This window comes from Eretmochelys imbricata, chromosome 6 (genome assembly GCF_965152235.1).
Source record: "Eretmochelys imbricata isolate rEreImb1 chromosome 6, rEreImb1.hap1, whole genome shotgun sequence".
In the NCBI taxonomy this organism is placed as follows: Eukaryota; Metazoa; Chordata; order Testudines; family Cheloniidae; genus Eretmochelys; species Eretmochelys imbricata.
Genome location: NC_135577.1, coordinates 35,366,347 through 35,390,827, shown reverse-complemented (window position 1 = coordinate 35,390,827; position 24,481 = coordinate 35,366,347). Strand labels below are relative to the sequence as shown.

The 24,481-nt window shown below is 41.4% G+C and overlaps 1 protein-coding gene across 1 annotated transcript in view; it reads left to right on the top strand.

Annotated features, from left to right (window-relative positions):
• The window catches only part of SBF2 (SET binding factor 2), a 553,147-nt gene that overhangs the window by 441,409 nt on the left and 87,257 nt on the right, over window positions 1-24,481 (top strand). Inside the window, exons 18-24 of the mRNA XM_077818401.1 lie at window positions 201-371; window positions 5,620-5,882; window positions 13,462-13,634; window positions 13,924-13,997; window positions 14,411-14,606; window positions 19,651-19,778; window positions 22,877-23,052. Coding sequence (XP_077674527.1) covers window positions 201-371; window positions 5,620-5,882; window positions 13,462-13,634; window positions 13,924-13,997; window positions 14,411-14,606; window positions 19,651-19,778; window positions 22,877-23,052 — 1,181 coding nt within the window. The remainder of the gene's footprint in view (window positions 1-200; window positions 372-5,619; window positions 5,883-13,461; window positions 13,635-13,923; window positions 13,998-14,410; window positions 14,607-19,650; window positions 19,779-22,876; window positions 23,053-24,481) is intronic.

Sequence of the window (24,481 nt, the reverse complement as noted above, 5' to 3'; positions counted from 1 at the left end):
TTCTTTTTTCCCGTGTTATGATAGATCTGAAGGGATACATTGCAATGGATCTTATGTGACTACAGCTTTTAAAGTAAACAAAACTCCAAATAGATAGATAGATAAAGTGTACTGAGCCTGCATATTCCACTGTTGTAAAAATATATCAATATACACATTGATGATTATTTTAACTGATATTCTTATTTCTGTGCTTTCAGAAACTGGCACCTGGAGTTAGTCAGTTTGCTTACACCTGTGTACAAGACCACTCTATATGGGCTAACCAACAGTTTTGGGAAACCACATTTTATAGTGATGTGCAAAATCAAGTTCGTTCCTTGTATCTCACAGCTAGGGAAGACAATCATACAATACGTTTGAAACAAAAGGTAAGAGAATATATAAAATAAATGAAGTGCAAAAAATCTGTGTTACTGCAGTGTAGTGGCTGACATTTTACATGCAACAAAAGTCATGAAGATGTAAGTTTATGGCTCTCACCAGTTCTACAAATGTAGTGTTTTCTTGTTACTATTTCCACATTAAATAGATATATGTTATTAACTTTGTTCTGTAATCTGCATCTGAAATTTATCTAAGTTATGGGGGCAAAGTTGTGAAATATAACTTGTGGACATACTTTACAGTATATTGCCCTTGATTTATGTGCAGATTAATGACAAATAGTAAAACTTTAATTTTTTTTTTTTTACCCACTGATACCCAAAGGTCTCCATCACAGGGAGTTATTCCTGGGTATGAAGGAAAGTTCTGAATTTCATTGCTGTCTCAACTTTAACATTCCACTAAAATATATTTTCCTTTAATTTCCTAAGCAAAAAAAAATCTTTTTAGTGACTTTATAGTATGCAAACTTTATATTGCATTTCAGAGACATTTTGCTAAGCAGGAAAACAGCTTTTAGCTCAGCTCCCTTAACTTTAGATCATTTATATCTCCCAAACAACATAATTTACTGTCGCAGCTGCGGGAAAGTGTTTCTGTAATGGAGGAATGGATGAATGATGTGCGCATTCAGAAAATACTAAAATAAGAATGTTCCACCAAGCTGTGTATCATCATGCCAGGTGTGATCTACTGGACCATCCCTATCCTCTTCTGTTATGTGAGCTCCCCAGAACCATCATCCCTAATCATGTGATTTGAGAGATAAGTACTACCAAGGATGTATGATGAGAAGAGAGAGAGTTGCAGAGTATAGATCCACATAACCATATGGGCTTGGGAAGAGTGAGATGCAGAGAATGCACCCTCAGTCATGTGGTTTGTCAGGGGGATGGGAAAAGTTGCTGAATGAGGAAGTCCCCTGTCCACTTGTGGTGTGTGGAAAGCTGCGGAGGGAAGGAAATTACTGTAGGGGAGGAAACACAGGCAGACACCCATATTCACATTCCCAAATAATGTATAATTGTACTGAAAATTACTTGTAAAAATGTTTCCACATTGAATAGATCCCTGCTATTTTAATTCTTTATCACCAGCTAAATGAGGATACATGATATCAGCTACCAGATGTCTTTATTTGAATTTCCTCGGGCTATCATATAATTAGCCGACATGCCATCTACCATGTTTACAGAAAGCAAATGCTCGAATTGGAATCCAGCATGTGAAAACATGAACATTTAAGCTGTGCTATAAATTATGTATATCCACACAAGCCTCACCTGAACACCATAGGACTTTAGACAAAATCATCTGTGTCAGGCAATTAGGGTATGTCTACACTACGAAATTAGGTCAATTTTATAGAAGTCGATTTTTAGAAATCGATTTTATACAGTCGATTGCGTATGTCCACACTAAGTGCATTAAGTCAGCGGAGTGCATCCTCACTACCGTGGCTAGCATCGACTTAGCTATCCCACAGGTCCCGCAGTCTCTGCCGGCCATTGGAATTCTGGGTTAAGCTCCCAATGCCTGGTGGGGCAAAAACATTGTCGCGGGTGGTTTTTCGTACATGTCGTCAGTTGCCCCTCCCTCTGTGAAAGCAACAGCAATCGTTTCGCGCCTTTTTTCTGCGCAGACGCCATACCACGGCAAGCGTGCAGCCCGCTCAGCTCAGCTCACTGATACCGCCGCTGTTGTGTCGTGGGTGCTGCTGGCAGCAGACGGTGCAGTAGGACTGCTAACCGTCGTCATACACCGCTTCCGCTGCAACTCTGCTCTGCTGCTATTGTCTCAATAGCGAATTTCTCCATGTTGTCTGTCATGGGCTCCCGGGTACGTGAAGGTCATAGTGGATGGCTTTGCTGCAGTGGGATTCCCTAACTGTGGTGGGCCGATAGACGGAAACATATCCCTATCTTGGGACAGGACCACCTTGGCAGCCAATACATAAACCACAAGGGGTACTTTTCAGTGGTGCTGCAAGCACTGGTGGATCACAAGGGACGTTTCACCGACATCAATGTGGGATGGCCGGGAAAGGTACATGATGCTCACATCTTCAGGAACTCTGGTCTGTTTGAACAGCTGTAGGAAGGGACTTATTTCCCAGACCAGAAAATAACCGTTGGGGATGTTGAAATGCCTATAGTTATCCTTGGGGACCTAGCCTACCCCTTAATTCCATGGTTCATGAAGCCATACACAGGCAGCCTGGACAGTAGTAAGGAGCAGTTCAACTATAGGCTGAGGAAGTGCAGAATGGTGGTAGAATGTGCATTTGGACATTTAAAAGCGCTCTGGCGCAGTTTACTGACTCAGTTAGGCCTCAGCAAAACCAATATTCCCATTATTATTGCTGTTTGCTGTGTGCTCCACAATATCTGTGAGGGTAAGAGGGAGACATTTATGGCAGGGTGGGAGGTTGAGGCAAATCGCCTGGCCACTAATTACACGCAGCCAGACACCAGGGCAATTAGAAGAGTACAGCAGGGCGTGCTGCGCATCAGAGAAGCTTTGAAAACCAGGTTCATGACTGGCCAGGATACAGTGTGACAGTTTTGTTTGTTTCTCCTTGATGAAAACCCATCACCTTGGTTCACTCTATTTCCCTATAAGCCAGCCGCCCTCCCCAATTCGATCACTGCTTGCAGAGGCAATAAAATCATTGTTGTTTCAAAATCATGCATTCTTTATTAATTCATCACACAAATAGGGGAATAACTGCCAAGGTAGCCCAGGAGGGGTGTGGGAGGAGGGAAGGGCAAGGCCATGGCCACACTGCACTTCAAAACCTATTGAATTCCAGCCTTCTGTTGCTTGGGCAGTCCTCTGGGGTGGAGTGGTTAGGTGCCCGGAGGCACCCCCCCCCCTCATTCTTGGGCATCTCGGTGAGGAGGCTATGGAACTTGGGGAGGAGGGTGGGTGATTACACAGGGGCTGCAGCGGTTGTCTGTGCTCCTGCTGCCTTTCCTGCAGCTCCACCAGACGCTGGAGCATATCAGTTTGATCCCCCAGAAGCCTCAGCATTGCATCCTGCCTCCTCTCATCGCACTGCTGCCACCTCTCATCTTGCTCCCGGAGATGATAGCGGGAGCATTGAAACATTTGCAGCTGTGGGAGGGAAAAAAAGGGAGAGTAGTATTTAAAAAGCCACATTTTAGAGAACGATGGGTAGACTCTTTCACGGTGAACCAAGCTGTTAACATTACATAGCACATGTGCTTTCAGTACAAGGTCGCATTTTGCCTCTTATATTGAGGGCCTACCGGTTTGGTGTAAGAGATCACACACGCAGGGCCGGGCAACAGAATTCGGCTTGCAGGCAGCCATGGTAAGCCAAAGTCTTTCGGCTTCTTCAACCTTCATAACATGTGGGAATGGTTTCAAACAAGAGCGCCCTCCTTTCCAATACCAAGCACCCGTTGGGTTGGCCATTTAAAAGGAAGGGCTGCGGTTTTCGGGGTAATGTGCAGCACAAACCCAACTAAACCCCCCACCTACCCAATTCTCTGGGATGATCACTCTCTTGAGGATAACACAGAGGGATAAAGAACGGATGTTGCTTGAATGCCAGCAAACACCAGGACCATATGCTGCCATGCTTTGTTATGCAATGATTCCAGACTACGTGCTACTGGGCTGGTGTGGTAAAGTGTCCTACCATGGAGGACACAATAAGGCTGCCCTCCCAGAAACCTTTTACAAAGGCTTTTGGAGGACCTCCAGGAGAGCTTCATGGAGATGTCCCTGGAGGATTTCTGCTCCATCCCCAAACACGTTAACTGACTTTTCAGCAGTAGGTGTACTGGCCACAAATGCATCCCAAGTCTTCAGGGCAAATTAATCATTAAACATGCTTGCTTTTAAACCATATATTATATTTACAAACGTACACTCACTAGAGGTGCCTTCTCCAGCTTCATGGTCCGGGAGCCCGCCTTGGGAGGGTTGGGAGGGTATTGGCTCCAGGGTGATAAACAGTTCTTGGTGGTCTGGGAGACGGTTTCTCCTCTTGCCTGCTGTGCCCTATCCTCCTCCTCCTCATCCCCAAAATCCTCATCCATGTTGCATGAGACTCCCCCCTTGCAGGTGTCCACGGACAGGGGTGGGATAGTGGTAAGGCCTCCTTCTAGAATTGCATGCAGCTCATCATAGAAGTGGCATGTCTGGGGCTCTGACCCAGAATGGCCATTTGCCTCTCTGGTTTTTTGGTAGGCTTGCCTGAGCTCCTTAATTTTCATGCGGCACTGCTGTGGGTTCCTGTTGTAGCCTCTGTCCATCATGCCCTTGGAGATTTTTGCAAATATTTTGGCATTTCATCTTTTGGAACAGGGTTCTGATAGCACGGATTCATCTCCCATACAGCAATCAGATCCAGTTCCTCCCGTTCGGTCCATGCTGGAGCTCTTTTGCTATTCTGGGACTCCATGGTCACCTGTGGTGATGAGCTCTGCATGGTCACCTGTGGTGATGAGCTCGCCACGCAGACCAAACAGGAAATGAAATTCAAAAGATCCCGGGGCTTTTCTTGTCTACCTGGTTAGTGCATCTGAGTTGAAAGTGCTGTCCACAGCGGTCACAGTGGAGCACTCTGGGATAACTCCTGGAGGCCAAGACCGTCGAATTGCATCCACACTACCCCAAATTCGACCCGGCGATGTCGATTTCAGCGCTAATCCCCTCATCGGGGAGGAGTACAGAAATCGATTTTAGAGCCCTTTAAGTCAACAAAAATGGCTTCGTCATGTGGACGGGTGCAGGGTTAAATTGATCTAACGCTGATAAATTTGACTTAAACTCGTAGTGTAGACCAGGGCTTAGCTGCATCTTATTTCTCCATCCAAATAAAGCTTGATCTCTGCCTGAGTTTGACTCTGCAAGCTGAAAAGAACAGCTATATAATAGAATGTGAAACCCAACTAAGCAAAAAAATGAATACACAAAGATGGTATGGGCGAGAAAACACTAGAACTGAATCAAACTATTAAATTGAACTTGGCTATACTATGCTATTTGCATTATTTCAGTACAATACCTTCATCCTTTTAAGGATGCAATCCTTAAATCCTATTACAAGTAGATATAATTGTTAGATTATTTTTTTTTACATTTTACATAATGAAATGAAGAGTTCAACACTTTGGAATTAATGTGAATATCTCTTTTCTTAATGTTAATAATATAACTCTATCATCTATTGTTTTTATGTGGCAATATTTATTCTAGGAGAAAAATTCTGTAGGTCTGGACCAGGAGAAAACAGCCATGGACCTGGCTGCTGAGCAGTTGCGTTTATGGCCAACACTCAATAAAGAAACTCAGCAGGAGCTAATACAGAATGAGGAAAGTACAGTTTTCAGTCAGGCAATTCATTTTGCTAACCTCATGGTCTACCTGCTAGTGCCACTGGACACAAGTAAAAACAAACTATTGAGAACATCAGCTACAGGAGACTGGGAGAGTGGAAGCAACAGCATTGTCACAAATAGGTACGTAAATAAAGACATGGTTTGGTAGTAAACAATTGTGGGATGTAACTCGGTCCTTTTAATAAAAATACTGTATTAATTATAAAAAATAAACACAGGAGCACTTTACAATAATGAAAGTTCATGTCCTATGTTAACGTTTGTAACAATGTAAAAGTAAGGAACTTTGGAATTGTAATTCCTGCTGATATTCTTTCTAACCTTCTGTTCAGTTTGCAGTGCTCTGTATTCTTAATACCAGTAATATCAACATAATGTTTTAATATCATCCAAAAAGTGCCATTTTCTCCTTTGACACAATCTTTACTTCTCTAAGCAGTTTCAGAGTATTGAGGTATTAAAAACATTATGCCAGCAAAGCAATATTTCCTTTGGTAGTAATTAAGGCTGTAAGGCAATTCAGTAGTGGATGATGTGACCATTCTGTGCATTTTGTACGTTAGCCTAAGGTCTTAATCCTGCAAACTGCTCTAAATACACAAAGTCCTGGTGAAGTGAGTGAAGTTCTATGCAAGCACAGGGATCCACCTGTGTAGAGCACCTTGCTGGTCTAAATTTGTAAAACATTTTATGACCTTTCCAGTAACAGGTGTTATGTAAACTATTGTTCATGGAGCATATAAAACTCTGCAAGAAATAAAGGGAATGTGATATAACAAGGCTCACCCCGCTTTCAAGTACCTAACACATTGTTTTCAAATAATCTCAAAGGCATCAGAGAAATTCTACTGTGTGCACCTCTTCTTTTAACTGATTCAAGAGCAATATATTAAGGAGTCCAGAAGCTTAGCATGGTCATTCTCATGTAACATGATACTTTTTCATTTGTATTGAGGAATAAGGAAGAAAACTCCTTCCCTGTGCCTTTAGTACCAACATAAACAAAATCATATCGTCTAGAATTAGCAATTAGCTCCTTAGTTATAATAGATTTGGGGGTCAGGAGTAGCCATTAGTGACAGGGAACACTGAAAATACATTAAATACCTAGGTATTTATTTAGATAAAGTGCTCTCACCCTTACTCTCTTTTCTTCCTTTCTTTGAATTGATCAAAATTTGACCAAAAGAGTAATAATTATTAAATTGCCTTTTTGCTAGCAAATATTGGAAATGATTCCATGTACATTTAAATGGACTTTAAGAAGTAGGGCATTGGCAAAATTCATATTGTCTTCAACAGGACTAGGAGAAGACCAGTAACATTTTCTATAATAGTGAAATAGAAGTGTAGATTGATATTTTGCTGGCTGTGGAAATCATGTAACTTGCAATCATTTAAGAAATTCACAATCAGTTTTACATTCATCATCCAGTCTGGAAATATTTGTTGGTGTCTCTGTTGTTTATTCTGTAAAATGCCCAAACCAACAAAACCATGTTCTCTTCTCAAGTATCATTATAAATATGACAACACTTTCAAATGTTTTTGTTTAATAACTAGTGATCGTGAGAGACTAGGAGTGTCACAGATTAGAGCTCTTGAATGATCCAAAGGCTGAAACATAAGTAGTTATTGCACGATGTCTTTCCATTATCATCCTCTCATACTTCAGTGAGATTATTTAAATCTATATGCAGTACTTGTCCCTTTGGGCATTGTTTAAATGATTGTGTGGTAAGTATGTGGTAGTTTGATACTAAAGGATATAAAGCTGAATGGCAACTCCATGTTGCTGCTGAAGAGAATGTACAGTTTTACTTTAAAATTTGTATAGTTGCTTACAGTCTACATAGAAATTTTAAGTTCAGATTTCATTCTTATTTTTTCACTTACCCTACCTTCCTTTTCTTCTCAACTCCTTAGAACAGCTACGAAATACAAATTATTTGAATTATTATTTTGCATGCCATTTCTTGGAGAAAGGCAACCGTCTCACATATAAGGGATCCTTTGCTACCACTTAAAATGACATGCATTTCATAGGACAGTCAGACTGTTGATAAATTAGGACACTTAGTATTATCATTTTAGACAAAGGAGTACTTTTTATGTTGAAAACCAGCTTCCATTATCTTCACTTGCAGTTTTGAATACTCAGCCCTTCTACAAATTAAGCCGCTACTCTCTCAAGTTGTGAGGAACACAGTTAGTGACCACCAGTGAAACGTTTGGTGTAAGTGACTTGCCTAGCATCTCACACGAACTGTATAGCAATGTCAGAGGTAGAATCCAATTCTCCAGGCTAGTAGTCAACTGTCTGTACCAGGAGACCATTCTTTCTCTTCCTGCAATCCCTTGCCTTAGTCAGTACACACTTTCCAACTTCCACAACAACTAAGTCTGGGGTCCTACAAACAGCCTCACTCACTACACAACCCTGATTAATTACCTGAGCACCATCTATTCTGTGACTGAATGAGGCAGGAGTCCTATGGAAAAAACAATATATGATTAAAGAATGTAATTCATATGCACAAGGGAAGTGAATTAAGTTTCCACCTTCATTCTGGCACTTCATAATTTCTGAATATTTGACTTTGCAACCTAATTGTTCTTGAATGTAGGGTTTTTTTAAATGTAATTTATTGTTGTTCTTTGAGTAGTGTCTGTATGGGCGCTCCACTCTAGGTGCATATGCGCCTCAGATTGGAGATTTTAGGTAGCAGTGCCATTCAGCCTATGCATGCACCCATGCAGCCGCACGCTCTGCACCATGTCTATATAGAGCTGTGTAGGTGAACCGCCATCAGTTCCTTCTCAGCCACCTCAGCAATGTCCAAGTTGAACTTACCTCAACTGTATTTTTTCTTTTATCTACTAATTAGTTAATGTTAGTCCTTAGTGTTAGCTTTGTATTAGTTAGTTGTAATTATTTTTTTTAATTAAAAATTATAGAGCGAGAGAGAGAGTTAGTTAGTTACAGTGTAAGGACCATTGTCCTTTCACCTTTTTTTGCCTCTCAGGGGAACTGGGAGGGCATGCCCTCCCAGTTCCCCTGTTTGGAAATGCTGACTTTCATGCAGGAAAGCCATCCTGGTGAGTGACAGGCACTCCTGGCATGTCCATAGCCTTGGGGAGTCACACGTTCCCCAAAAGTGTAATTCCTGCTTGGCATTATAATTAAGAGCAAGAAAGAACTGGGAAGCTAAGTTATGTCTCTTCATGATGGAGAGTTCTCTCTGACCAGCTTCTGACCCCACCCTGTACAATGATCTCCAAGCAAGTCAGCTGCCTCAGCCTCCTCAATGTAGCACTCCCCTTGAGCATTGAAAATTCATCTCTGGGATCCTCTGAAAAGGACTGTAGGAAGCAGTCTTCAAGCCCTCTAGGTAGAAAATCTACCTCAAAGAGATGGTCTCTGGTTCAGACAACCATTTTGACACCTGCTGGTCTCCAGCTTGGTACCCACATGGCTGCAGGTTCTTCAGGTACCATGAGCACCAGCAAGGCCAAGGTCTTGGGGTTCTAGCTCCAGAAGATCAGTACTGTCTGTTGTTTGGAACAGCAGAAAGAAGATCATCAGCTCTTCTGGTACTGACAGAGTCTACCAAGCCCTCAGTACCTAGCACTTTGGCACTGCAGAAGACCAGACAACACCTACTGGTCAATCATCGTAGTGCATAAGACCTTCAGTATCATCTACTCTCTCTGCCACAGTTACTTCTGCCAGGCTGCCTTTTTGGCGCCAACCAATGTTTCAGTACTGCAAGAGTTTTGATTCCCGGGGGACCTGGCAGTAACACAAACATCTGAATCTCCTTGTTTGGCACCAGCCCATCTCGGTATTGAGGACCTCTTGATCTCTGGAAATTTGCCTGGTACCAATGGAGTCTACACCTATCTCTAAGGCTGTCCCTCCCTGACGAAGTGACATTGAGGAAGATGATGGGGACTTCTCATCAGTCTCCCAGATTTCTGTCCATGGCTCTCCTTTCCATTATCAAGGGACCTTCTTTCCTGAGGGAATCAGAACATCTTCTTGAGAGACATCCTCATACTCCATCCCACTGATATGGACACCCTTGGGTGCCTCCCACCCATGCCATATGCACTATCTCATTGGCTGTACTGGGACCCTTGCGCAGATTAACTACAACAATTCTCCAGGGCCCCTAGTATTTCTCACTGGGAGAAGGGCAGATAATCCCCACCAGCCTCTGTCTCTAGGGTGCCTGATCCACAGGAAGAGACCTTTGAGGAGCAGGAAGTGAGTGGACAAGGAGGTCACTCCATCAACTAATATCTCTTCCTTATCCCCAGATAACATCATTATGCCTCCTGCCTCCTCCAGCATCCCTCGCTGATTATTTCAAACAGTTCTAGGACCTCATTAAAAGTATAGCAGACTCCTTGCAAATTCTACTTGAGGAGGTTAAGGAGTTACAATGTAAACTGCTTGACATGCTGCCTACATCATCATCTGCCCACATTGTGCTGCCTATTAATGAGGCTCTGATAGACCCTTCAGAAATAATTTGGCATACCCCAGCCACAATACAGCTTACCTGGGAATGAGTGACAGGGGATGGATCACTTGATGATTACCTGTTCTGTTCATTCCCTCTGGGGCACCTGGCACTGGCCACTGTCGGAAGACAGGATACTGGGCTAGATGGACCTTTGGTCTGACCCAGTAGGGCCATTCTTATGTTAGCTGTAAGAGGGTGGACAAAAATATGTTCTCTCTAAGGATTCTGAATTTTTATTTTCGCATCCCTCCCACAACACCTTTGTGGTTAACACTGTAAACAAATGTGGAAGACAGCACCACCCTACATCAGCACCATATGACAAGGACCAAAATCATCTTGACTTATTTGGCCAAAAATCATGTTCGTGGGGTACTCTACAATTTAAGATCACCGCCTACCCAGCCCTCATGGTGAAATACTAATTATTTGAAGTTTAATTCCTTTATTGAGCATCTTCCATCAGAGCAGCCGGAACAATTTTAGGCAATCATTGCAGAGGGTCAGCTGCTGGCCAGGACATCACTGCAGGCCTCTCTGGGTGCCACTGATACAGCTGCTTATTCTATTTCCACAGTGGTAGTAATGAGGAGGGCCTCCTGGCTGCAGCTCTCGGGGCTTCCAGGGAAATCCCAAAATACAATTGAGGATCTTCCCTTCGATGGATTGAAGCTGTTTGCGAAAAAGACAGACAAGTCCCTGCATACCTTGAAAAACTCAGGATCAACTTGTGTTCTCTGCAAATGTACACCTTTTCACAAAAAAGAAAGTTTAGAAAGTCCCAGACGGCACAGAGGTCTTGTCCCACTCTGTTTCTTGCCTCACAGGTACCTTACAGACTCCAGCGTAAGAGACAATAGTTCCAAAAGAAGAGACCACCTATTTCTCAGGCATTGACCTGACAACCCACAATTTTGGCACACTAATTTTGACAGGATGGTCGAGGTGTTCAGTTACCATCCCAATTCATACCTACTTCAACAATCCGCATGTCTCCCTCACTTTGGTGACCACCTCTCTCACTTCTGCTGAGCTTGGGAACATATCCCTATGGACATGGGGGTTTTGGAGACATTTCAACAGAACACTCCATCCATTTTACTTCCCTGCTTCCCCATCCCTCTTCAGGGACCCCTCTCACAAGCACCTCCTTTGACAGGAAATAGACTCCCTCCTGAATTTGGGTGCTATAGAACCAGTATCTATGTAATACAGAGCGACGGGGTTTTATTCCAGGTACTTCCTGGTTCCAAAAAAGAATTGTGGCTGGAAACCCTTTGTGGATCTAAGATTACTCAACAGATTTGCAGATTCAGAATTCAAGATGGTAATTCTTGCAGCAATAATTCCATCATTGGACAAAGGGGATTGGTTCTCAGCCCTTGACCTACATACTTTCATGTAGCGATTCACCCCTTCCACAGACGCTTCCTACGCTTTGCTCTCGGTCAAGAGTATTTTTAATACAGGGCTTTCCCATTTGGTCTCTCCTCTGCGCCCAAAGTGTTCTTAAAATTTCTCTCAGGGATGGCTCCTCGTGTTCACAGACAAGGAATTCTGATTTTCCCATACCTTGCTCAAGGGACTCTCCTACAGTGAAGTCTCAGAGGGCCCTAGACCTATTTCTCAGACTCCGACTATAATTAAACATCCAAAAGTCCACCTTAATCCCAGTGCAAAGTTTGAAGTTCATAGACGCTTACCTCAGTGTGGTAGTGGCCAAAGCATATCTCCCTTCACGCAGGTTCAAAGCCCTAGCCAATTTAGTCACTACAGTCCAGATCAGCCCCCAAACATCAGCTAGAGATTGTCTCCATGGGACATGTGGCAGCTGATGCCTTTGTGATAAGGCACATGAGCTGCCTTCAGGGGTGGCTCAGAACTGTTTATTCACCAATCAGAGTTTGAATGAATTACTCTTGATGTCCTTGGCCATGAAAAAAATTCTTTAACTGGTGGAAGAACCCTCACAATTTTGTGATTGGGTCCCCTTTTCTCAATCATCTCCAACGTCAATAATAACAAAGGACACATCTCTTTTGGGATGGGAAGCCCATCTAAACACTCACTGCTCAAGGCAGGAGGTAACCTCTTGAGTCCATGCTACACATCAACTTACTGGAACTCAGAACAGTCAGAAATGCCTGTCTCCATTTTCTTCCACTGATCAGGACAAATACGTGAAGATCATGACAGACAACATGTCATGCATGTTTTATATCAACCATCAATGGAGAGCGAGATCATCTTCCCTCTGCTCTGGAGCAGTGAGGCTTTGGAATTAGTGCATTCGAAATCAGATCAGCATCTCAGCAGCTTACTTCCCTGGCATGCAAAACATTACAGCAGATACCCTCAGTAGACACTTCTCACAGGATCACAAATGGGAGATAGAGCGCATTACACTCCACTGCATATTTTGATTTTGGGGCATCACGCAGAAGACCTGTTCACCACAGCCAAGAACAAGAAACACTCAAGAAACAGACTGTCCCTATGGGTGCTCCACTACCTCCTCTTATCTCCTCTGCTTCAGAGTTCTTTGTGATGGAACTTGGCGGGAGAAAAGGAACTGAGGGTAGTTCACCTGCACAGCTCTGTATGGCTATGGTGCAGAGCATGGGACTGTATGGGATGCGTGTGTGGGCTAAACAGGCATTGCTACCTAAAATCTCTGATCTGAGGCTCATGAGATGCATACACACCTAGAGTGGAGCACACGCGGAGACGCACATCTTGAAGAACCACAGTTACTGCACAGGATGAGTAACCTTCTCTTTGTTGAGCATGGATTACAGATTGTGTGAATGATGCTAAGTATAATGAAGAGGAGACGTGGGACCAGACTTCAAGGCTTTTCCCTTCTAAGGAACTGTTCCTGTCTATACTAGACTTTTTAGAAAAGTTTTCTACTTCTTTATTTATTACCAGTGCAGCTCCAACAGTGGGAGTGCTGTTGTAGACATGGCACCAGCATACACCGGTGTTTATATTGTTAGTATCTGAAACTGTGCTTGAAGTGTAGAGGCAAAGTGGACTATATATTTAGCTACACTGAATACATCAGACTTATTAGACAAAAATTATACGGTAGTTATTCTCTGTGTATTATGATTAGGTAACTGGATATTTTACACTAGCGTTTTTTTTTTCCTTTTCTTCTGTAGTATTGCCGGCAGTGTTGCAGAGAGCTATGACACTGAAAGTGGGTTTGAAGACTCTGAGAACAATGATATTGCCAATGCAGTTGTGCGCTTCATCACCAGGTTTATAGACAAAGTTTGTACAGAGAGTGGAGTTACACAGGATCACATCAAGAGCCTTCATTGCATGATACCAGGTAAGAACTGGTTTAAAAAAAAGTGTAAATTCGCAAAATTGTCACTTCTTTCTCTGGGGAACTGATATTTTCCAGTAGAAGTGTATTTTTGGTTTGTTGTTTTCAGTATAGTTTAAGGGTTTGTTTCCTAGACTGTAATTGATGAATTCCAAATAGCCATTGATGACATCTACTCTATTTTTCCTTGACAGTTTAACTCCAGGATGTCAAAACAGTGGAGTTATATTTAGTTTGTTTTATTCTTTCTTATATTGTGTGAGGTTTAATTTATGGTGTCACTGATTCCCAGGGATTGTAGCAATGCACATTGAGACTCTGGAGGCCGTCCATCGAGAGAGTAGAAGACTACCACCAATACAGAAGGTAAGTATTATAAAAGGTGTTTGTGTTGGTTACACGTATTGGAATTGTACACAGTTTGAAGTGGCTTCAGCCTTCCTTTTTCTAATATTATGAAGAGACATCTGATCACTGAACAGTATAATCAAGAAATTTTCCACCAGTGATAAATAAATTGTTTGCCTTTGGTCTCATGAAATATGAACTTATGAAATATGAAAGTAGCAGAGCCAAACTTTTGAACATAAAGAAGTGTTTGCATGCCAACTACTTAAGACCCATTTCACTGAGTTGAGTCCAAACTTAGCCTCTCGCAGAGTCAATCTCATAACAATTTTGTATTTAAATTTTTTCATGTCAAATACCAATTTGGTAGATTCCAAATTTGGTAGTGTTATACTGTACATTATACTTAAAATTCTTATATTTGGGCTCAGCCGAAGATTCTGCGACCAGCTTTGCTGCCAGGAGAAGAGTTTGTGTGTGAAGGTCTTCGTGTGCTGCTGGATCCTGATGGGAGAGAGGAAGCAACAGGAGGATTGCTCGGAGGTCCCCACATTCTCCCAGCAGAAGGAGCCTTGTTCCTTACCACATACAGAATTATATTTAAAGGCACTCCTCATGATCAACTAGGTATGGTCTTTCTTACTAAAATCAAAATAATGTATGGTCTGGCAGATATATGAGGCTTTGATCTGGCCCTGCAGTTTATTTAAGCAAGACCATCAAAACACATCTATCCAACAAAAAACTGTTAAGAATTCAATTAAGTATTAATTTACTTCATGTTAATCATCTGTACAGAAATAGACCCTGCACCTAGATTCTTGACTTTATCACTAGATATAATGATATTTATTTTTGATATTACCGTTTAATTTATCTGCAATTCAAATATTCACATGAGTTTTTAGGTACTGAATTTTAGCATTGTTCCCAGGTCACAGTAGGCCTTTGGGTCCTATTTACGTAAAATAAAAATATACTTTGAGCTTTCTGTTCATGCTCAACATAAGAACAGCCACTCTGCGTCAGACCAAAAGTCCATCGTGCCCAGTATCCTGTCTTCCGACAGTGGCCTATGCCAGATGCCCCAGAGGGAATGAACAGAACAGGTAATCATCAAGTGATCCATCCTCTGTCACCCGTTTTCAGCTTCTGGCGAACAGAGGCTAGGGACACCATCCCTGCCCATCCTGGCTAATAGCCATCGATGGACCTATCCTCCATGAATGTATCTAATTCTTTTTGGAACCCTGTTATAGTCTTGGCCTTCACAACATCCTCTGGTAAGGAGTTCCACAGGTTGGCTGTGCATTGTGTGAAAAAATACTTCCTTTTTTTTTTTTAAACCTGCTGCCTATTAATTTCATATGGTGGCCCCCAGTTCTTGTGTTAAGAGAAGGAGTAAATAACACTTCCTTATTTACTTTTTCCACACCAGTCATGATTTTATAAACCTCTATCATATCTCCCCTTAGTCGTCTCTTTTTCAAGCTGAAAAGTCCCAGTCTTACTAATCTCTCCTCATACGGCAGCCACTCCATACCCCTAATCATTTTTGTTGCCCTTTTCTGAATCTTTTCTAATTCCAATATATCTTTTTTGAGATGAAGTAACCACATTTGCATGCAGTTTTCAAGATGTGGGCGTACCATGGATTTATGTGGAGGCAATATGATATTTTCTGTCTTATCATCTATCCCTTTCCTAATGATGCCCAACATTCTGTTCGCTTTTTTGACTGCTGCTGCAGATTGAGTGGATGTTTTCAGAGAACTATCCACAATAACTCCAAGATCTCTTTCTTGAGTGACCGCATCATTTTATGTGTATCGTTGGGATTATGTTTTGCAGTGTGCATTACTTTGCATTTATCAACACTGAATTTCATCTGCCATTTTGTTGCCCAGTCACCCAGTTTTGAGAGATCCTTTTGTAGCTCTTCACAGTCTGCCTGAGACTTAACTATCTTGAGTAGTTTTGTATCATCTGCAAATTTTGCCGCCTCACTGTTTACCCCTTTTTCCAGATCATTTATAAATATGTTAAAGAGGACTGGGCCTAGTACAGACCCCTGGGGGACACCATTATTTACTTCTTTCCATTCTGGACACTGACCATTTATTCCTACCCTTTGTTTCCTATCTTTTAACCAATTACCAATCCATGAGAGAACCTTCCCTCTTATCCCATGACTGCTTACTTTGCTTAAGTGCCTTTGGTGAGGGACCTTGTCAAAAGCTTTCTGAAAATCTAAATAAACTATATCCACTGGATTCCCCTTGTCCACATGCTTGTTGACCCCCTCAAAGAATTCTAGTAGATCGGTGAGACATGATTTCCCTTTACAAAAAGCATGTTGACTATTCCCCAGCAAATTATGTTCATCTATGTGTCTGACAATTTTGTTCTTTACTATAGTTTCAACCAGTTTGCCCGGTACTGATGTCAGGCTTACCAGCCTGTAATTGCCGTGGTCGCCTTTGGAGCCCTTTTTAAAAATTGGCATCACATTAGCTATCCTCCGGTCATTTGGTACAGAAGCTGATTTAAATGATAGATTACAGACTACAGTTAGTAGTCCTGCAATTTCATATCATCTGGTCCTGGTGACTTATTACTGTTTAGTTTATCAGTTTGTTCCAAAACCTCCTCTAATTACTCCTCAATCTGGGACAGTTCCTCAGGTTTGTCACCTAAAAAGCATGGCTCAGGTTTGGGAATTTCCCTCACATCCTCAGCCGTGAAGACTGTTGTAAGGAATTCATTTAGTTTCTCCGCAATGACCTTATCGTCCTTGAGAGCTCCTTTAGCATCTCGATTGTCCAGTGGCCCCACTGGTTATTTAGCAGGCTTCCTGCTTCTGATGTACTTTTTAAAAAAAAATTGCTATTACTTTTTGAGTCTTTGGCTAGCTGTACTTCAAATTCTTTTTTGGCCTTCCTAATTATATTTTTACACTTAATTTGCCAGAGTTTATGCTCCTTTCTATTTTCCTCACTAGGATTTAACTTCCACTTTTTAAAGGATGCCTTTTTGCCTCTCACTGCTTCTTCTACTTTGTTGTTTAACTACGGTGACTCTTTTTTGGGTCTCTTACTATGTTTTTTAATTTAGGGTATGCATTTAAGTTGAGCCTCCTATTATGGTGTCTTTAAAAAGTTTCCATGCAGCTTGCAGGGATATTACTTTTGGTGCTGTACCTTTGAATTTCTGTTTAACTAACTCCTTATTTTTGTGTGGTTCCCCTTTCTGAAATCAAATGCTACTGTGTTGGGCTGCTGTGGTGTTTTCTCCGCCACAGGGATGTTAAATTTAATTATATTATGGTCAGTATTACCAAGCAATCCAGCTATATTCACTTCTTGGACCTGATCCTGTGCTCCTTTTAGGACTAAATCAAAAATTGCCTCTCCTCTTGTGGGTACCATGGCTAGCTGCTCCAAGAAGCAGTCAGAAGCAGTCATTTAAGGTGTCACTTTTACAAGCTGAAACAGTTCAGCAGTGTTATCACAAGAGTGAGGGAATGTTGTATAGTGGTTAAAGCTGAAGACTGGCAGTCAGGACTCTTGGGTATATTCCTGGCATTCCCACAGTCTTGCTGTTTGATTTGTACAAGTCATTTAGTTTCTCTGTGCCTCACTTTCCTCATCTGTAAAATGCTACTTTATGGAGGATTTGTGAAACCTACAGAAGTGCGCTGTGTTCTACAGAAGTACAAAAATATCATTAATGACTAAAGATTAAAATCTCATTTAGTGTCAAGTGATGAACCATGTCAGGATGGGGGCTTGTAGTTGAGGACTTTAACAGTGAGAGGGAGATAAATTCCTGAACTCAAAGGTCTGCATATGTTCAAACATTTTTTAAAATAGCACAGACTAATAAAAGTGCAGTAATCAAAAACTAAGGAGTGACTCTGAATGGTAGAAATTGAAAAAGCAATTATCTTGGACATATTGGAAACCCTATGTAATGGACGGTTTCAGAGTAACAGCCGTGTTAGTCTGTATTCGCAAAAAGAAAAGGAGTACACCTTAGAGACTAACCAATTTATTTGAGCATGAGCTTTCGTGAGCTACAGCTCACTTCATCGGATGCATACCGTGGAAACTGCAGCAGACTTTATATACACACAGAGATCATGAAACAATACCTCCTCCCACCCCACTGTCCTGCTGGTAATAGCTTATCTAAAGTGATCATCAAGTTGGGCCATTTCCAGCACAAATCCAGGTTTTCTCACCCTCCACCCCCCCACACACAAACTCACTGGAGTTTACTTTTTTCCCTCAACAATCATTACTGGATTAAGTGTTGTGTTTAATTATGTCATGGGAAATGTAGTAGTTCTAAAGATCAGATTTTCTTGTTTTGAAATCTCTGCTTCGGTTACTTTATTAAACAAATTCATTTATCAAGCAAAAATGTAAATACATAAAGTTCATAGTTTTTATATAAGGAAACTAATGCATATCAATTATATATGAACTTCAGAATGTAATATGACAAATTACTAGTAGTTAGAGACTGATTTTTGGACCTGCAACAAAATAGTTCTTTCTGTAATTTCCACCATTTAGAAAGAGAGAGAATGAAAAAATATTTTTCCAATCATCCTAATTAATTTCAAATAGGAAAATTGAATGTTAGTTAACTGAATGTTGGGTTGTATGTCATATTTTGGGAATTTATCACCTGCTTTAAAGCCTTTTGCCTAAAGTGAATTCTGGATTGTTATTGGCTTTCTGGCCAAGATCATTTGCCTTATTTTCCATTTCTTTGCACCCATTCATTAACACCTGTTCACAGTAAAATATACTGTATATACTCGTTCATAAGCCGATTTTTTTTTGTAAAAAAGGGAAGCATAAGAGAAGGGGGTCGGCTTATGAACGGATATAGAGATGGGGAGAGGTGGGACACACCCCTTTCCCCCCAACAGAGGGGGCAAGGAGAGGGAGCAAAGCCAGAAGGGAAGAGGCAGGGCCAGAGTCTCTCCACTTCTGGCCACGCTGCTCTCCCTCCAGCCTCCGAAGCAGCTGCAGCTCTGGGTCTGGCAGGCTGCGGCCGTGCCATCTGGCCCAGCCTGCTGGAACATGCTGCAGCTGCGCTGCCCCATGTGGCCCCGAGAAGCATGCTGCGGCCACACTGCCCAGCCTGACGGAGCAGCTCCAGCCAGGCCAGAGACATCTTCCCCTGGGCCTCCCCAGGTAAGGTGGGAAGGGATGGGATGGAGAGAATGTGGGGGTCCCGGGCTAGGGGTGGGGTCATGTGGAGGGTGGTCACAGGGGTTACTCCCCTGATTCCCAGCTTCTCCCCACAAAAAAATTTCCCCAACAGTTGCCGTCCCGGCCCTTCAGGGTAAGTAGCTGGAGTGCCGGGACACTTTGTTTACTTAGGTTTACCTCCCTGCCTGCGGACTCTCGAGGTAAACAAACCATCTCAGCCCGCCAGTGACTTATCCTGATGGCCCGGGAGCCAAAGTTTGCAGACCCCTGAATTATAGGGTCGGATTATGAATGGGTCATAAAAATTTTCCATTTTTACTTATCCATCTTGGGGGGGGGTGGTCGGCTTGTAAACGAACCAGCTTATGTTCAAGTATATACGGTAACTAAATCAGTTATGATTCCATGACTAACGTGTCTGTAAATGATTCTGTGGTACTTAGCTGGAGAACAGACAGTGATCCGGAGCTTTCCCATTGCATCTATTATGAAGGAGAAGAAGATTACTATACAGAACCAGCTGCAACAGAATATGCAGGAAGGACTTCAGATCACCTCAGCATCATTTCAGGTAGAATGGAGTGCTTTATTCTTTATACTTTGTAAAACACCTGAAATTATGATCTCATCAAAATAACCTGCTGCAACTAACACCCTGACCCTTGGGAGCGGCTAAATGTCAGCAGTTCCTGGTGAAGTCAATGGTATTGGAGGTGTCTTAGCATCTCACAGGAACCCGGAAGTGCTTTCCTACGCGCACACACTGGAGCATAAATGGTTTTCACTGCCTTTTTCTCTCACTCCTCACCCCTCCATTGGACCCTGTGGAGGACAATCTTTGGGTCCAAAGTGTCTGCTGAAGAGCAAATTGAGTCTGGGCAGGTCAAAACACATGTACATCAAATCTTCTCCATCCCTGTGGAGTTTATCTGGAAAAAATAAGCTCCCTGCCACTCACCAGTTTGTCTGGGTGGATCCATGGCAGGAGGAAGTCCATGGTAGCACAGTTGAAATGGAGTCTGGGGCATCACCGTGGTCAAGAGCTAATCCAGAAGCACAGGGCCTCTCCATAGGTGGCCCTGACCTTTGGTGGAGCCCCACAATCTGTACAGATTCCTGAAGATTTACCAGTTTAGGGACAGGCCCCAGAGCCTATTCTTCAGACGCATGTAGAACAGGACAGTTTGGAGGGATGGGAATCCTCTGGAGATTTTTTTCCCCAGAGCCAGGAGCCCCCTACAGTAAATTTAGTCTGTGAGGTAATCTGGCCTATGATGAGTCCCTAAATGAAGGGAAGTGGAATGTAAGGTAAAATCTTCAAGAATTGTAATCAATAGAATTAAAATTATGTAATGTGGGGCTTCAAAACATGAAATGTTTAGCTAGATCTGGTTACTACTACAAAAGTTCATTACTTTGTTCAGGATAAAAAAAAATCACAAGTTGATAAAATGGAGAGTCTTTCATTTAGGAATATGTCACCAATTTTTTCTTCTTGGTGTTTTGAATAGACACTGTGTAACATAATTTTTATCTCAGATACATTATCCTATACAAGTGAATGGATTTAATTAACAATTTAAGGAGTCGCTCTTATATGCCTTTCAAGTAGAACAGTAACTGTGAGGCCTTGTTTTCCAAAGCCCTTTTTGGAGACTAACAGTAACAATAAAATGTCTAACATCCTTCAGTAGTATGCTAAATGCAGACACAACTCAAAGTTTCTGGTTCTGGACTCTGGTCAAATATAATCTCTGCTTTTGTTTAACATAGTTTCGTTTTAGATTATAAAAACAAAACCAACCAGCAAAAGGTTTACTTTCTGTTCCTTTTCTAACAGCCAGAGTTCAATATTATATGAAATAGACCCCTCTCTGCTTTGTGTGTTAATTATGATTATCGAAGGAAAATGGCTACAGCTATATTATTTTAATGTATTTAAAATGTCATATTGGGGTGACCCCTAAATATTCAAGACCTCATTTCAAGGAGGTCCTAGAACAACAGAATTATTAGCCATTTGGAGAGAAAATACGAAAGTAAGTGAAATGAAAATGAAGGATCAGATATGCCTTGTGTACAGCAAACAAGAGACATATAAACAGTAACTTCGTCTTGGGACTTATAAAATAACAAATACGTCAGAATTGTTTATTTTGCTTACCCTCACCATGGGAGTTCTTTTTGTCCCTTTTACAGACCCTCATTTTCCCTCTCCTTTATTACTCATCCTCAAGATATAAGAGCTGCCCATCATCCCTCTGGCTAAGAATCATGGGACAGGGCTCCCTTTAAACTGTATAAAAGCCATATTTTGACTGGGAAGAGAGATCAGTGTAGATAATGCAAAGCACTTCCTTTTCCAAGGGTCAGATTTGGTTATCATGCTTCGCTACTAGCACAGTTTTCTAGGCTTTGCAAGGTGAGGAATGAATGGAATATAGAAGGATAGTTGTGGTAATTTTTAAATACTAAACTTTTATAGTATAGTGAAAAGAAAAGGAGTACTTGTGGCACCTTAGAGACTAACCAATTTATTTGAGCATGAGCTTTCGTGAGCTACAGCTCACTTCATCGGATGCATACCGTGGAAACTGCAGTAGACATTATATACACACAGAGACCATGAAACAATACCCCCTCCCACCCCACTGTCCTGCTGGTAATAGCTTATCTAAAGTGATCATCAAGTTGGGCCATTTCCAGCACAAATCCAGGTTTTCTCACCCTCCGCCCCCTCTCCCCCCACAAACTCACTCTCCTCCTGGTAATAGCAGGAGAGTGAGTTTGTGTGTGTAGTTTTTTGGAGGGGGGTGAGGGAGTGAGAGAACCTGGATTTGTGCTGGAAATGACCCACCTTGATTATCATACACATTGTGAAGAGAGTGGTCACTTTGGATGGGCTATTACCAGCAGGAGAGTGAGTTTGTGGGGGGAGAGGGGGGCGGAGGGTGAGAAAACCTGGATTTGTGCTGGAAATGGCCCAACTTGATGATCACTTTAGATAAGCTATTACCAGCAGGACAGTGGGGTGGGAGGGGGTATTGTTTCATGGTCTCTGTGTGTATATAATGTCTACTGCAGTTTCCACGGTATGCATCCGATGAAGTGAGCTGTAGCTCACGAAAGCTCATGCTCAAATAAATTGGTTAGTCTCTAAGGTGCCACAGGTACTCCTTTTCTTTTTGCAAAGACAGACTAACACGGCTGTTACTCTGAAATAGTATAGTGAGAGAGTCTTTAAATCAGAGTGTCATTTTTTTTTTACCAGTGTTGTCCTGTATATCCTCAAGGACCTGGCCCACCAGAACTCTTCCAGCCCTTGCCATCCCATGTAGCAAAAAAATATGGCTAGTGTTTTAACTAGTATAGAAACATTAGTGCAAAAGCTACTTTTTTAGATTTGCTCAGATGTTTTGTCTTAATTTTACGGGAATTCCAGATACTACAGAGTGGAGATATTTTGGCATTAGAATATAATATTAAAAAATAAAGTAAAAATAGATAACATGAATTGCCATAATCAGTAACATATACATATTTCTATTTATTTATTAATCTATTCTTTTACTTCCTTTGTGGGATCTTTTTCATTTTCTTTGATCTCAAAAGTTGCCATATTAAATTATTTCCAGTCTCTAACATGTTGTTATGTCTTTTTATTTGCAGTTAATTAAAGTAGCATTTGATGAGGAAGTAAGTCCTGAAGTGGTAGAAATATTTAGGAAACAGCTAATGAAGTTCCGTTATCCCCAGTCCATCTTTAGCACCTTTGCTTTTGCAGCTGGGCAAACTGCACCGCAGATAATCTTGCCAAAGCAAAAAGAAAAGAACACTTCCTTTCGGTAAGGTATACTCTATTTTTCTTTAATAAGAATTTATTATTGATATTCTTGTTTACTCTTAGTCCAGTGCATTGAATTCTGTGTCATTTTTGATGGCTTTCTAACATTGCAAGTTCATTTAAGTAGTCCTCAATAAAGCTGAATTGACTAGCTTCTGTCAAGCATGTTACATAGGTATGCCAAACAAAAGCTACCTAGTGTAGAAATATATATGAATTTGGTAATAAAAGTGTATAATTAGCCTGTTGAACTACTTGCCATAGGAAATTATGGAAGTAATTACTGTAATAAGATTCAAAGCATACAGTCGGGCATTTATATGAATAACATCTGCAGTTATACTAATTCGATGGCAACATATAAAGAGGCTCCTCATACTTCAGAGTATGGATTGGCCACCAATATAGGTAAAAAGAAATTTACACTCATGGGATGGTATTGTGCAGTTGTTCTAGTGATCTGTAATATAGAGTTTGGGTTTTTTAGTCTTCCTTTGAAGCAGGTCCAGGTAACCTGCATTCAAGAGTTTTGAGAGAGCTGGCTGAGGAGCAAACTGGATGATTAATTTTGATTTTCAAATCTTAAAAAGGTAGAAAGGATGACCTTGGTAATTGTAGGCCCAGGCAAGATAATGGAGCAGCTGATACAGGACTAAATTAATAAAGAATTTAGAAAGGATAATATAATTAATGCCTTGGGTTTATGGAAAATAGATCTTGTCAAACTAATTTGAGATAACAAGTTTGGCTGATAAAGGTAATAGTGTTAATCTTTAGACTTCTGTAAGGCTTAAACTTGGTACCACAGCAACATTTTGGTTGAAAAACTAGAATGATATAAAATTGACATGGCACACACTAAATGGATTAAAAACTGGCTAACTGATAGGTCTCAGAATGTAACTGTAAATGGGAAATTGTCATTGAGTATGTGTGTTTCAAGTGGCATCCCACATAGATCAGTTTTTGGCCCTATTCTGTTTAACATTTTAATCAGTGACCTGGAAAAAAACCTAAAATTATCACTGGTGAAAATTATAGGCAACACAAAAATTGGGAGAGTAGTAAATAAAGAAGAGGGCAGATCTCTGTTTATAGAGCAATCTGGATCACTTGGCAAGCTGGGTGTAAGCAAATAATATGTATTTACTACAGCTATATATAAACATATACATGTAGGAACAAAGAATGTAGGCCATATTTACAGGATGGGGGACTCTATTCTGGGAAGCAATGACTCTGAAAAAAATTTTCAGAACTGCTGGAATACTGCATCCAGTTCTGGTGTCCACAGTTCAAGAAGGGTGTTGATAAATTGAAGAGGGTTCAAAGAAAAGCCACGAGAATGATTAAAGCATTTGAAAACATGCTTTATAGTGATAGATTTTAAGGAGTTGAATTTATTTAGCTTAACAATGAGAAGATTAAGG